Genomic DNA, 14,299 nt, shown 5'->3' with positions numbered 1-14,299 from the left:
ACCTTGCACTATTCATGATTCGGAAACAAAACAACTCCCAGCAAACTAGTACAGAAACTTCTTCCGTTCCTCATTCTGATAAAGAATTCACTACACAGACGGCTCAGCAGATACAAGAGCAGTGGCTGCTCTTGCGGATGGCCTAGAATGAATTCTCAGCACACGTGGTAGCTCTCAACCATCCATAACTCAAATTCCAGAGGATTCTTGTGGTGCACGTGTGTATGTATATGTGTATATATATATGAGTGTATTTGTGCATGTATATACATGTGTGTTTGTATGTATGAGTGTATATGTGTATGTATATATGAGTGTATTTGTGCATGTATATACATGTGTATATGTATATGTGTGTGTATATATGTGTGTATGTATGTATATGTGTATGTATATATATGTGTGTGTGTGTGTGCATATGGCCCGAACTCATAGAGATCCGCCTGTCTCTGCCTCCTGAGTGCTGGGATTAAAGGCATGTGACACCTTTATATTATATATAAATATATTACTATGTATATTATATGTTATATATATATATATTTTTGGATTTTCGAGACAGGGTTTCTCTGTAGCTTTTGGTTCCTGTCCTGGAACTAGCTCTTCTAGACCAGGCTGGCCTCGAACTCACAGAGATCCTCCTGCCTCTGCCTCCCCAGTGCTGGGATTAAAGGCGTGCGCCACCACCGCCCAGCCTGTAATATATATTTACAGAATATATTTTTAAAGATATATATATATATATTTTAAAAAGAACTTATTCCTATAAGTGGTACCAAATGATGAGGTAATGGTAAATTACAAAGAACTATATGAAAACATAAGCTCTGGGACAGGCCTATAATCCCAACTAATCAGGAACCCAACTAATTAGGCGGGGGGGGGGAATCATAAATTCAAGGCCAATTTAGTGAGACACGGGAGTGACAGGGATATGGGGACACAAGAAAGGACCAGGATCTGGTGAATGTCACAAGAAAAAGCCCTGAAGATGGACAAGGAAGGAAAGACTGACACAGAAACAGAGTGGGGCAGGAGATCTGGTAAAGCAGCTGTTCCCGTTTCCTAGAGGACAGCGCCCCTCTCCCTGCCCAGTTAAACATCTGCATCCTCGAGAGGACAGTGCCCCTCTCCCTGCCCAGTTAAGCATCTGCATCCTCTAGGGGACAGTGCCCCTCTCCCTGCCCAGTTAAACATCTGCATCCTCTAGGGGACAGTGCCCCTCTCCCTGCCCAGTTAAACATCTGCATCCTCTAGTGGAGAGTGCTCCTCTCCCTGCCCAGTTAAACATCTGCATCCACTAGCACATCTCTGTCACCTGTAACTAGAACGAAGTGTTATATTGAAGTCTGTCGTACATTGTAATAAACATTTTGTAAAAGTAATAAAGCTGGCTAGTGGTGGCTCTCGCCTTTAATCTCAGCACTCAGGAAGCAGAGGCTGGCGGATCTCTCATTTCGAGGGCAGGCTGTCTTCAAGTGAGTTCCAGAACAGTTAGGGCTACACAGAGAATCCCTGTCTCGAAAAGCCAAAACAAAAAACAAAAACAAAAAAACAAAAACAAAAACAACTGAAAGTAAGTAATGAGGCTGGGCTGAAGCAGGAGAATTACAGCAAGTTTGCAGCCAGCCTGGCCACTATCTAAACACACCAACCAAGCAAACAAAACCCAGAAGCTCTTGGGATATGGGGTAGTGTAGAGTTCTGGCCTACTGCGTGAAAGACCCTGAGTTTGTCGCCACAAAAGGAGATGAGGAAAAGAACATTTTAAACAATATTTAAAAAATTGTTTTTATGGGGGGCTGGAGAGATGGCTCAGTGGTTAAGAGCATTGCCTGCTCTTCCAAAGGTCCTGAGTTCAATTCTCAGCAACCACATGGTGGCTCACAACCATCTGTAATGAGATATGGTGCCCTCCTCTGGACTGTAGACATACAAGCAGGCAGAACACAGTCTATATAATAAAAAAATGAATCTTTAAAAGATATTTAAAAAGTAATATCTGTATACAATATTTAACTGTCTTCTAGCAATGTTTGTTTCTTTTCTATAAACTAATAAACCATATACTTATATAATAAATTATATGGTTCATCTATGAATTAATTTAACTTGAACAACTTTTATAGTTTTTTTATTTCAAATATTTATTTATTTATTTATTATGTATACAATATTCTGTCTGTGTGTATGGCCTGCTGGCCAGAAGAGGGCACCAGACCTCATTACAGATGGTTGTGAGCCACCATGTGATTGCTGGGAATTGAACTCATGACCTTTGGAAGAGCAGGCAATGCTCTTAACCACTGAGCCATCTCTCTCCAGCCCAACTTTTATAGTTTTATATCTATTTATTTTGTAGAAGAATTCGACAACATTTACCAGTGTTGGGTATTTGAACCAATAAACATTACAAAGAGCTGAACAAAATTAAAACAAACAAACAAACAAACAAAAAAGCTGAACTGAAAAATGCAAAGCATTTTCAAAAACAACAGACATGAGAAAATGTTGAAAATATGACGACATCGGGCTGACAAGATAGTCTCCAGGTGAAGGTGCCCACTGTGATTTGAGTTTGAGAACTCAGGAGCTGCACGGCAGAGAAACAAGACCCACAGTTAGTACTCTGGCCTCCATGGTGTCCAAGGCACACTCCTCCCCAAAAAACAGTGATTTCAAATTCAAAAAAAAGTGTGAGTGGAGGGATTCTCGCTGACTGGAGCATGGCAGACATGGTTCTGCCAGGCCTTGCCCTTCCCCATTTCCTAGGCTTCCCTAAATCCATTAGCTCACCATTCCTAAAGCAAGCCCCCTAAGGTCTGTGCCCTTATTTCGCCACTCCCTCCTCCTGAGGCTGACTACCAAGTTCCAGCTATCAAATCATTGAAGTCGAGCAATCCAAAGCCCCCTTTGGCTGACCTAATTAATACGTCCAATCAAACTTAAACACCTCATCCTAACACAGGGTTTCCCTTGTACCTTTATAAACTGCCTTTTGCCTAGAGTCACACCCACCTCCTCTCTATCCAGAGCAGTCCTTTGTCTCTCTCCTGGACAATATCCCTCCCTCCTCTCCCTTGTTCCCCTCCCCTTCTCCCTCATCCTCTATCTCCTGTCTTTGTCTTAGTCCCTGCCCTCTGTCCCTCTAGGGCGAATAAATCTCTGTGCTGAGAACTTGGTCTTGGGGTCCAGAACTAATACCAATCTCTTACAGTGGGTATAAGAAGTTTTCTTTCCTGGGTGGTGGTAGCATGGGCCTTTAATCCCAGCACTTGGGAGGCAGAGGCAGGTGGATCTCTGGGTTCAAGGCCTGCTTAATCTGCCTAGTCAGTTTCAAGGAATATGCAGAGAAACCCTGTCTCAAAACAACAACAAACAAAAAAAAAACAAAAACAAAGAAAAACAACAAACAAAAAGGTTTCTTTATAGCAAGACTATTTATTATACAAAGGTCTGCAAGACAAGTCACACAGGGAAGAATGCATTCGAGGAATCGATCGATGTCCCTCGCTTTAAGAAACAAATAAGCAGGACTGGGGTCTACATGTGTTTTCCTGGTGGCAGATGCTTCTGGACAGAGAGACAGCAGAGGGTTGGGGGAGGAGAGGGCTTTCATAGGGTTTGTGGACCATAACACAGTGCACTAGTAGAAAAGTTCGGTGGAGCTGGAAGTATTGCTTGGCTACCAACTTTGAAACATTGTTTGGCCAGAGAGTCACGGGATTTTCAAGTCTTGGGGCTAGGAGACAGCAGGGGCAAGGTGTTCATTTGTTGGCCATGGTTTCTGGCTCGAGGGTCAAGTCAGAGGTAGGCTGTTCTTTCCGTGGTCTCTTTCCTGCAGTGTTGTGATTCTAGAGCATTTGCTTAGTATGTCCAAAGCCCTGAGTTCAATCCTAATCACCATCAAAACCCAGTAATTTACCAGACAACCTATATAAATAGGACTGTCACAGGAATCCATTTAGGTTTTTTTTGTTTTTGTTTTTTTGGGTTTTTTTGTTGTTGTTGTTGTTTGTTTGTTTTTTCGAGACAGGGTTTCTCTGTGGTTTTGGAGCCTGTCCTGGAACTAGCTCTTGTAGAGCAGGCTGGTCTCGAACTCACAGAGATCCGCCTGCCTCAGCCTCCCAAGTGCTGGGATTAAAGGCGTGCGCCACCACCGCCTGGCTTCCATTTAGTGTTTTTACAACCAGAAAAACCATAAAAATGTTAGGGCTCACCAGAAGGTGGTGGCGCACGCCTTTAATCCTAGCACTCTGGAGGCAGAGACAGGTGGAAGGCCAATCTGGTCTATAAGAGCTAGTTCCAGGACAGGGTCCAAAGCTACAGAGAAACCCTGTCTTGGAAAAAAAGAAAAGAAAAATGTTAGGGCTGGGTATGGTGGCACAGGGCTATAAACCCCAGCACCGGGGAAGTGGAGGCACGAGGATGAAATCACACACCGTTAAAGATTTAAAAAATAAAAATAAAAAAGCCTTGACCACAGGAAGGCATGTCCTCGCAGACAGCGGCCTCCGGAGAAAAGACTACGAATCCCACAAGGCTCTGCGCCGAGAGTGTTCGGTCTCCCGACAGGCCTCGCGCGCTTCACCCGCCAGGTTTTGCCTGAGCCCGCGAGCGTCTGGTGATGGAGAACCCAGACGATGCAGCGGACGGCAAACAGCGCGTCCACTTGCGCTCTAGCTCGCTGCGTGGCGCCGCGCCGGCTACGCTGCACCTCCTGCCCTGCGAGGTTCCGGTGAGCCGGCCCGCTCCGGTGGAACGCTTCTTCACGCCTGCCGTTCGCAGCGGTGCAGACGGTGAGTCCCGTCAGGCCCAGCGCAGGCCACAGCGCTCACGGGCTTGGTGGTCCGCGGGAGAAGCCGCCAGCCCGTTCCCCGGGGCCAGGCCCGCCTGATGGGCTTTGCGTGTTCCTCCCGCAGGGCTGCAGGTGTCGTTTCGGGGTCGCTGCCTGCAGGGCGAGGAGGTGGCTGTGCCTCCGGGATTTTCGGGATTCGTGATGGTGACGGAGGAGATGGGAAAGGGGCTGATAAGGAAGCTGAACTCGGGGGACGCGGAAGACAAAACGAACAAGGCGCAGGAACCGCTAGCGCGCGATTTCGTGAGCAGAGGGAGAGGGTAGACTCGGGACGAGGGTCAAAGCCGCGGTGCCGGTTCTCAACTCGGCCTTTCCTAGGACCGCTCCATCGGAGCCACGGGCAGCTTTAGCCACTTCACACTGTGGGGTCTGGAAACGGTCCCCGGTCCGGATGCCAAAGTGCACAGGGCCCTAGATTGGCCCAGCCTCGCTGCAGCGGTGAGTACACATACGGGCCCTTTTCTCCTCGGTCCGTCCTCCCACCCGGTTTGAGTCGTCCGTAGTGATTTTGGGCTTTTTAGGCAGTGAGCACCATGGGAACCATGACTCTAGAGGACCAGACTGCGGAGTGGTGGGAGGCACTTCCATCTCCGTCGTCCGGGCTTCTTAGAAGGAACTATTACCCTGAGTAGCTGGGTCCCCACCTAAATGCTTTGTATTAAAAGTCACGTAGTCGAAGTGACTCCTGTTGCAGATTCACGCACAGGTGCCTGAGGACTGAGAGCCAGAGCATGAAAACGGAAGCCACGGATCCCTTCACACCAGTAAACCAGCAATAGGTTCACTTTGGAGCCACTTTTTCTATCCCAATAAATGAGCTCTTCCTAGCACCTGTGAGTCTGTGGGCACCTTAGCACCTGGAGGCTGGCATGGTATGACACCCAGTCGGGCAAGAACTTTTGATAACTCTGCATATATAAACAATTTATTGCTGGGGGCAAGAGGGGCCAGAATTTTACAACCAGCAGCCACCCCACCCTCCAGCTGCTCCTTTACAAAAGAAATGTTTACAATCACAGTCCTCTGTACAGAGCGTTCCCACCGGCTCAGTGTACACGGCCACCTGGATCCCTCTGGTCCCTGTGTTCAGAGCAGACCTGGGCCCATGAACCAGCTAGCCCTGAGCTGGCCTTGGTACTGTCCACTAGTTGGCCCCTCCTAGGCCTCTCCTTTTGGAGCTGTCCTCAGCCCTGTCTCCCTTGGCGTGCCTCTCGGAAGGGATGAGAGCCTGTAAGCTCCAGTTCTGCCAGCTCTCAGTGTTGCAATGGGCAGAGCCTGGTCACCACTTTCCTCTCTTGCTCCAGTCTTTGGGAGTGAAGTGCAGACACTTGGAGTCAATTCGAAGGAGACGCTTGAGCATAGCCCGCTCATGGCCATCCACGATGTCCTCTGACAGAGTGAGGATATACTGGCCCTAGGCAAGAGATAGACCCAGCATGTGGTCAGCGCATAGGGTCTGCCACCTGTACCCCATTCAGTATCCCCTTAGGTGTCTCCTGACCTTGTAGTAATTGATGAGATTGAGATACTGTAGTGTGGAGATGACGTCTTCTTTCTTGATACTGGTGATTTCACTGATCTCACTGTGGGAGGGAAAAAGTTAGGTCCCCTGAGGGTATCATCTGTCCCCAGGAGCCCCAGGAACAGACAGGCCGTACCATGCACCCCCAGCTGGGCATTCAGGCTCACTTGATGGTGATCTGTGGCCTCTCCCCGCTCTCCGACTTCAATCCCATCAGGATCTCCAAGATGGTCTGGGACCAGTAACTTCGATAGGATAAGAGGCCAAGATCTGACAGGGGCTTCTCAGGAGTCCCTGTCTTTCCTTCTACTTTAGAGAGCTCATAGCCTAAAGCAATGGAGCACAGAGGCTGAGTAAGCATCAAGGTATGCACAGGTATAGGTAAGAGCAGATACTGCAGAGCTAGGCTGCCTGGTTTCTGTCTCTCACTTACTCTTGGTAATGGGTGAGTAGCCTCCCTGCCTGCTGAGTGGGTAGAGGAGCTTAGGCACCTAGAAAGCAGCTATGACTGGGTACTTGCCAGCCAGTGGAAGCTGGTGAGATGAAAGTGCTAGATTCTCCTTTGCCATCCCAGCCTGTGTCTGGGGGCACTGGAAGGGTGGTGAGGGAGGCCTTTGTGACCTTAGGATACTGGAGCCTTTTCAGGGTCATCAGTTTCTCTAGCTGTGATCCTGGGAATGTTAGTGCTTTTAAAAATCCAGAGGTGCTTCCTCGGAGCCAGGTAACTGACCTCTGTAACTGTCCTTTCCCTCTTGTGTTGACTACTGGGCAGGCCAGACAGTTCACAATGAGACCTTTAGGAACCGCAGAGCTGACAGTTCTTTACTCTCTTGTCAGGGCCCTGGGGATGGCCCTGTTGGTTTGGAGAAAGCCTTCCTTACCCTCAGCTATACCTCCAGCCTCTTAATGGTTCTTGACATTCTCTGCTCCTAGCTACATCGCTGTTGGCCAGTCTTTGCTCAATCATCCCTGGACAAGATGGATCAGAGAGGCTGGTGTCTGGAAAGGCAGCCAGAAGTGCAAGAGGGTTTCCTACTCAGCCCTCCTGGATGCACATGTGTATGGTCCCATGAACCCATTAGATGCCATACTTTCCTCTAGTTCTGAGTTCCTGACCCTGTTCAGTGATTGCCCCTCCCTGTATCTGTCTCATGGTACTTCTATGGTCAGTCCCCCGAGTTTCTAGAGAAAGTAATTCCTAACTTGAAACCACCCAACTAAAAAATACTCCAAACAGATCATGACTTTCAACAAGTAAAGCATCTGTGTTTCACCATCAAAAAAGCTAACCCTTCTTCCCTGACTCCTAGATCAGAGAATATTTGAGAGAATGGGATGGGGTGGATGGGGTTAACACTAGAAAACAATGTGACTGCAGAGTTAAGAGCCTGTGCGAAGGGGCCAAAGCTCTCCTGGGCTTTAAAAGACTAGTGTGACAAAGAACAGGGGCAAACTCATCCTTTAGTGGGTTAAACAGCCTTTGCACATGTGCCTGCAAGGCTCAGGGGATACCCGGTGACGTAACCGAGAACGTGTTCCAGTACACACCTATAGATGAGCATGAGGAGCTGAGCTGCTCCACATGAGAACAGATGATTCCAGCTTGGAAAAGTATGGGAGTACTTAAACCTTTAGCCAAAGAGAAGTGAGGGTTTGAAACCTCCAAGGAATAAGGCAGTTACTCGAGGAAAGAACTTGGGAAAGTGACCCTTTCTTTCTGGCGGCTCTTGGTGATGGGCATGCCTGCATGTGACGCAAAGATGATGAGCCCGTCAGCCCCCAGACTCCAATACTCACTGAACTCAATAAGCAGCTTGCCATAGCCCCGGCGCTGGTACGGGGGCAGAGTCAGGATGCAGGCCACATTGTAATCTTCCGTAGATTCCTTCTCCTGAAAGAGGGGTGAGTTGTAACAAAGGCCTGGCTTGGGCATGGCCGTCCAGGCACAGCTGGGGTGAGTGCTGACCTTGGAGAAGTAGCCCACAATGTGGAAGCCCTTGCAGTCGTACTCCGTCATCACATAGAAGAGGAAGGGGTCTGTGTCGTAGTACAGCGTCTTGTGGTCCAGGAAGCACTTGGCCAGAAGACACAGGTTTTGTGAGTAACTCTGTAAAGACAAAGGCCGGTCAGTCACTACTCTGGGTAAAGAGTTACGCTTTGTTTGGTTTTTTGAGACAGGATTTCACTGTGTAGCAGCCCTGGCTGCCCTGGAATTCACTTTGTAGACCAGGCTGGCCTCAAACTCATGGCTATCCACCTGCCTCTGCCTTCAGAGTGCTGGGATTAAAGATGTGCGCCGTGTGTAGCACCACCGCCCAGCAAAGAGGTACATTTTGTTGTGGCATATGTGGCTGTGGCTGCAGGTGCCCATAAACCACCACATGCATGTGGAAGTCAGGAACCTTTCGGAAGTCCATTCTCTCCTTCTGGTATGGGTTCTACAAAGTGAACTCAAGTGCCCAGGGTTGTGTGACAAGGACTTCTACCCATTGAGCCATCTCAAGAACTCTGGGGAACACTTCTTTGTGCTGCTTCAACTTGACAAGTGATGAGCTTCCCTCCTAGGACCCTGACCCCACCAGTCAGGCCATTACCACTGTTTAAGTAAGGGGCCACCTCCTCCCCCAGCTGTCCTGGAACTCACTCTGTAGACCAGGCTGACCTCAACTTCAGAGATCTGCCTGCCTCTGCCCTCCAAGTGCTGGGATTAAAGGCGTGCGCCACTGCTGCCACTTAAGTGTCCAGGAGCATGTGCCTAGCTGCCTGCCCCTAGGTGAGCTACACAGCTTCCTGTATACCCAGCAAAGCCTGCCCTGGGCCAGCATTGCCTTCTGTTCCACTTAACAATAGTCAAAAATGTTCCAAGCCAGGCATGGTAGTGTATACTTATAATCTCAGCACTCGGGAGGCAGAGGCAGGCTGTAAGTTTGAGGTCAGTCAGCTAGGGCTACATAGTGAGACCTTGTTTGTCTGTTTTTCGAGACAGGGTTTACCTGTTTAGTCCTGGCTGTCCTGGTACTCATTCTGTAGACCAGGTTGGCCTCAAACTCAGATGTCTGCCTCTGCCTCCCGAGTACTGGGATTAAAGGCTAAAGTGGGTGTCATCTGCCTGCCCACCTCCCCTTTTAAAAAAATTTCCCCATGGAGTTAGCCTCAAATTCAGTCTCAGAACACATGGCTGTCCTTGGGTGTCAAAAACCCTCTTGCTCTAGCCACAGTGATGCCTCCTGAGAACTGGTCTGGTATTCTCCAATGGAGGGTTAAGAAAATGCCAGCCTTGGTGGTTCTTCCTGCAAAACTTTGGACTGGCTGCTTTACTATACACACGATTTGTAGGGTAATATTCTAGATAGCTTTACTCTTAATACACATTAGTGTGGCTGGGTGGTGGTGGCGCACACCTTTAATCCCAGCACTCAGGAGGCACAGGCAGGCAGAGCTCTGTGAGGCCAGCCTGAACTATAGCACAGCCAGGAATACCCAAACCTGCTCCTCCAATGATCTTGTTCCTGCTACCTGACCTCTCACCTTCAAAGTCTTGCTTTATCCCCTCTCCCTTCCCTTTTATTTTTCATGTATACTGTCCTAGCATGTCAGACAACTACTTAGAATTGCCTTAAAAAATGTTCTCTCCTGGGCTGGAGAGATGGCTCAGAGGTTAAGAGCACTGCCTGCTCTTCCAAAGGTCCTGAGTTCAATTCCCAGCAACCACATGGTGGCTCACAACCATCTGTAATGGGCTCTGGTGCCCTCTTCTGGCCTGCAGGGATACACACAGACAGAATATTGTATACATAATAAATAAATATTTTAAAAAAAATGTTCTCTCCTTCATATTCAGGCTCATAGGTCAACCTAGAAACTTTTTCAAAATAGGGCTTCACTGTATACCCCTGGGTGGCCCAGAACTCCTACAGACCAGTAGACCGCCTGCCCCTGCTTCCTGAGTCTTGGGATTACAGCATATGCCACCAACCCATCTAAAATCTTTTTTGTTTATTTGGTTTTGAGAAAGGGTCTTAGTAGCTAGCCTTGAATTTCAAATGCTCTGGCCTCAGCCTCCTGGATGTTGTGATTACAATGCTAGGCTAAACTGTTCAAACTGCCTCTAGTTTTACATTTGACTTTTGCTACCATAAGTTGTTATCTGTTTTGCTCTTGGCTCCTCGAAACTAAGTCCTTCTTACTTTATAGCCCATGTTGGCTTGGAACTCATTATAGCTCAGGCTGACCTGGAACTCAGGAGCTTTCTGAGTGCTGGGATTATAGGCATATACTACCTAGAGTTCTGGTGATAACTTCCTTTGAACTCTGCTAACTTATGCTTCGTTTCACGATACTTCTCCATTGGGATCTGAGTAGCCGTGGTGTGTCTGCTTCTACCGTCAAGTGACCTATCAGAGAATAGCTTGTCTAAATCTTAGTGTCTTGTGCACTCCCACCGCCCCTGCTTTACACCAGGAATTCAATGAAACAGGCTGAATCAGAGTGGTCAACTGTTCTGAGCAAGAAAAAGTTGTTTATGTGGCTTATTCTAGGCCCTACTGCCCCAGCCACTAACCTTGTTTTTCCGTCCATCAATCTCAAAAAAGGAGATGGTGCCCTTGCGGTAAATTTCATTGCCTGGAGGGTGCCGAAGGTCACATTTGGTCTAAGGACAAAAGGAGGATCAGGCGGGGACTGCTGTGGGCATACGGGAGAGGCAGGCCTCCCAAGACCACTCATACCAAGTGGCGCTGTAGACACTTGAGGCTACGGCCATATTTGAGGCAAAATTCGCACAGGTAGAGGACAGGCAGTGTGGTGAGCTCTTGTGGGTACGGGGAGAAGTACCACGGCTTGAGGCGATGCCGGCCAAGCTCAATACACTCAATGTTCTTCATCCGGGTGACAATGTCGTCGTGACTCCGATCAGACACCAAGCTGCCAGTCATGCGTGGCGCTGATGGTATTCCATCTGAGCTGTCCTGAGAGTCCTGCCCAAGGCAAGTTGGAAGTGGTAGATTATAGCAGACAGTTAAGCAGAACATGGCTCACAACCCTGCCATAGATTTCTTCAAACCTAACGTTAACTAAGGGGAAAGCATCATAATCCTCTTATCAAAATAAACCAAAACTGAGAAACTGATATGATGAAAATCACCTAATGGCTAATCTGCCAGGCTCTTACCTCATCACCATCTACTGCCTACCACCTCGTTTCTGGTTTTGGTTTTTTCCTCCCTCAAGACAAGGTTTCTCAGTACAGATCTGACTGTCCTGGAACTCACTCTGTAGACCAGGCTGGCCTCAAACTCAAGAGATCCGCCTGCCTCTCCTGGGTTCTGGGATTAAAGCATGTGCCACCACTGCCCAGCTTTTATGATTTTAAATTAGTCATTGAATGAACTCTCCTTGCCCAAGTCCATTCCCTTCACCCAGCTTTTCTCTTCCTCTGTTCTTTGATACCCACCTCATCAGTTCCCAAGCAATTAGACTTCCTCTTCCGTCCTGGCTGTGCTGCCACTGCCCTACGGGCTGATCCATTCTGTGAATGAGACGGAAGAGAAAGGATGAGCATTAGACGAGCCTGAAGGAGGGCGCTAGACTGAGAAAAGATGAAGGGGTAAGACTGGAGGGGCTGTCAAGGCGGCTCCTCTTCAGAGGACATGTGTTCCCTTCCCAGCATGTATGGTGGCCAAACATCTCTAACTCCAGTTTCAATGGACCCAGTGCCCTTTTCTGGCCATGGCACCAGGCAGGCAAATGGTGCACATACAAAATGCAGACAAAACACTCATACACATAAAAATAAATCTTTAAAAAACGAAACTGTAAGACACACCTGAGGGAAAACTGAGGCTGGGGCTGTCTCGCTGGGCACTGGAGTTGCTGGTGAAACCACTTCCACCTTCCGTTTCTGCAGAGAGAAACCAGGAAAGGTGGGTCAGAAGGTAGAGAAGGTGGGACCTGAGAAGAAAGCAAGGTCCCTGGAATTGCTGAGGGTACCGTTGAGCGGTGGTTGGGTTGCAGGCAGGAGCTGGAGGAGAGCGGCTGGTCAGGCTCGCCACCGGGAATGGCCTCCCGCTCCTTGGGCAGGTTGAAGCGGAGTGTGATCTGGACCGGGATTGGCAAGGTCTTCCCGCTGGCCTGGGCGGAGGCCGGCTGTAGAGATAGGTCCAGTCTTCCTCTGGGGTGGGGATGGTGGGATGGCGAAGGGGCAAATGGGCCCCTCAACATGGAATGGTCAAAACCCACCCTCTGCCTTCCCTAAAGCAAGGCAATAGTGGACTCTGGAGCTACACCTGCAATTTGGCCCCCATCCTTTTGCAAGTTGAAGTCATGGCAGGAGAATGCTGCCTCCTGCCCGTTCAGGAACCCCTGAGGCCAAGAGATGCCAGAAGGAAGAGGCAGCAGAGAAAAGGTGAAATGGGGGACCTACTCACCACCTCTCTTTCCGGAGAGCCGGGGCGGGATCCAGGAAGTCCGTTCTTGGTAGGGGTCTTGGCCTCTTTCTTGGGGAACTGGATCTTCTTCAAGTCCAGCCGTTCGTGAGTCACCCATTCATCCAGACGTTTGTTGACTGCAGCAGTGGAAATGGTTCAGGAGGAAGGCCAGAAGCTGCCCTCAATCCTATCCAACAACCCCACTTTCCCGGCCCAGTACTCACAATCAATGTAATGGACATAGAAAAGCTTCCGGCCACTGATGTCCTTCACGCTCAGGATCTCAGCCAGGGCTATGGGAACAGCACAGACAGGGGGTCTTAGCCTAGCCAGGTCATGAGACTCCACCCTTCGACCTGAATTCCACCTCCAGGCTGGATCCCTATACCCCAGCACCTAGAAGGGTTGACTCAAGACCTCTTCAGTCACCAAATGACACCTCTCTTCAAGCCCCGCCCGGCTCATCGCCGCACGTCTAAAAGTCACGCCCCTCCTCCCGAGTATCTGCGACCGCCCCAGGACTGCAGAAGCCCCTCCCCCTCCCGTGTGCTCGTTGACTCCCTCCCGCCCCTCGCCCTCTGGTTCCTTGGACCCGCCCCCCGACGTCACTCACGCCACTCATCTTCGTTGTCCTGGTTGCGCCGCAGCACGGGCAGGCGGCAGCCCTCGATTATCTCCCCCTGGGGAGACAGCGCGGCGCCAGGGTCGGCTACTGGGGGGCCTCGGGCTCTACCCACCTCCCCTGGCTCCCTCCGCCCCGCCCCGGGCACCGGACTCACCACCTCCGCCATCTTCCCTCCCTCCACTGCCACTTCCGGCCCCTCTGGGAAACGTCACTTCCGGAATTGAGTGCGCTACAGGCCCAAGACCCTCGAAGCTAATTAAGAAAAAGAAACACTTGAGAGTCACTGCTGGCTCGCTGGTGGCAAGGAGCAAGCCCACTTCGGGAATGGAAGAACAGGGTGTTGTAAGCCTGAGACCAAGTAATAGAGAGAATCCCCACAGCTCGCACTGCGATTGGAGGAAGACCGAGTCTGTCACGTGACGCCCACTGGGTGCGACGCGGGTCACGCAGATCAAGTGGTTAGGCTTTGACCTGTGCTTTGTTCGGGCGCCTCGTAGTGGCAGCAGGAAGCGAAACCCTCAGTAAGAAGCTGGGAAGTGAGATTTTGGACCCTGGAGAGTCAGTGGGGCTGAAGAGATTTGAAGACCCAGCCACATGTTTGCATATAGTTGCACAGGCATAGGGACTTACCAAGAGTTTTTTTAGTTTTGAATATTGGGTTTCTCTTTTTAAAATAGTATAAGGCCGTTTTAAAGGTCTGATGGCGTATGCCTTTAATCCCAGCACTTGGGAGGCAGAGGCAGGCAGATCTCTGAGTTTGAGGCTAACCTGGTTTACAGAGAGTTCCAGGACAACCAGAGCTGCGCAGAGAAACCCCGTGGGGGGTGGTAAAATAAAATACAGATGTCACTCCACCTGTGTGACTATTT

At 49.5% G+C, this 14,299-nt stretch overlaps 2 protein-coding genes across 7 annotated transcripts; one reads left to right on the top strand and one right to left on the bottom strand.

Annotated features, from left to right (window-relative positions):
- Positions 1-4,575: 4,575 nt before the first annotated feature.
- On the top strand, positions 4,576-7,619 carry Rnaseh2c (ribonuclease H2 subunit C). 3 transcript variants are annotated; one of them, XM_041661956.1, is made up of 4 exons: positions 4,576-4,799; positions 4,923-5,101; positions 5,177-5,296; positions 7,314-7,619. In XM_041661956.1, the coding sequence occupies exons 1-4, from the start codon at positions 4,628-4,630 to the stop codon at positions 7,479-7,481; spliced, it is 639 nt and encodes a 212-aa protein (XP_041517890.1). In that variant the 5' UTR covers positions 4,576-4,627; the 3' UTR covers positions 7,482-7,619. The 3 variants fall into 3 exon arrangements, with proteins under 3 accessions (XP_041517890.1, XP_041517891.1, XP_041517892.1); XM_041661957.1 differs by lacking the exon at positions 7,314-7,619 and adding an exon at positions 5,380-5,505; XM_041661958.1 differs by lacking the exon at positions 7,314-7,619 and adding an exon at positions 5,553-5,688 and having other exon boundaries at positions 4,579-4,799.
- On the bottom strand, positions 5,762-13,787 carry Kat5 (lysine acetyltransferase 5). 4 transcript variants are annotated; one of them, XM_041661953.1, is made up of 14 exons: positions 13,585-13,787; positions 13,419-13,485; positions 13,030-13,098; positions 12,806-12,942; positions 12,369-12,524; positions 12,205-12,279; positions 11,833-11,907; positions 11,108-11,356; positions 10,942-11,031; positions 8,347-8,487; positions 8,178-8,271; positions 6,548-6,707; positions 6,360-6,441; positions 5,762-6,272 (listed from the first exon to the last, which is right to left on the bottom strand). In XM_041661953.1, the coding sequence occupies exons 1-14, from the start codon at positions 13,594-13,596 to the stop codon at positions 6,138-6,140; spliced, it is 1,542 nt and encodes a 513-aa protein (XP_041517887.1). In that variant the 5' UTR covers positions 13,597-13,787; the 3' UTR covers positions 5,762-6,137. The 4 variants fall into 4 exon arrangements, with proteins under 4 accessions (XP_041517887.1, XP_041517889.1, XP_041517886.1 ...); XM_041661955.1 differs by lacking the exon at positions 12,369-12,524 and having other exon boundaries at positions 13,585-13,780; XM_041661952.1 differs by having other exon boundaries at positions 13,419-13,611.
- Between the last annotated feature and the right edge of the window lie 512 nt (positions 13,788-14,299).

This window comes from Microtus oregoni, unplaced genomic scaffold, assembly GCF_018167655.1.
Source record: "Microtus oregoni isolate MIOR12 unplaced genomic scaffold, Mior012 000012F_ref0000307, whole genome shotgun sequence".
Classification (NCBI taxonomy): domain Eukaryota; kingdom Metazoa; phylum Chordata; class Mammalia; order Rodentia; family Cricetidae; genus Microtus; species Microtus oregoni.
The sequence above is the reverse complement of the archived record's forward strand: the minus strand, read 5'-3'. Positions and strand labels throughout refer to the sequence as shown.

Coding starts and splice junctions, on each gene's coding strand:
- Rnaseh2c (XM_041661956.1), top strand. CDS start 4,628: ATGGAGAACCCAGACGATGCAGCGGACGGCAAACAGCGCGTCCACTTG. Junction 5,102..5,176: donor AACCGCTAGCGCGCGATTTC/GTGAGCAGAGGG, acceptor GGCCTTTCCTAG/GACCGCTCCATCGGAGCCAC. Junction 5,297..7,313: donor GGCCCAGCCTCGCTGCAGCG/GTGAGTACACAT, acceptor CTCTGCTCCTAG/CTACATCGCTGTTGGCCAGT.
- Kat5 (XM_041661952.1), bottom strand. CDS start 13,596: ATGGCGGAGGTGGTGAGTCCGGTGCCCGGGGCGGGGCGGAGGGAGCCA. Junction 13,099..13,418: donor GGACAACGAAGATGAGTGGC/GTGAGTGACGTC, acceptor CTGTTCCCATAG/CCCTGGCTGAGATCCTGAGC. Junction 11,908..12,204: donor CAGCCTCAGTTTTCCCTCAG/GTGTGTCTTACA, acceptor TCTCATTCACAG/AATGGATCAGCCCGTAGGGC.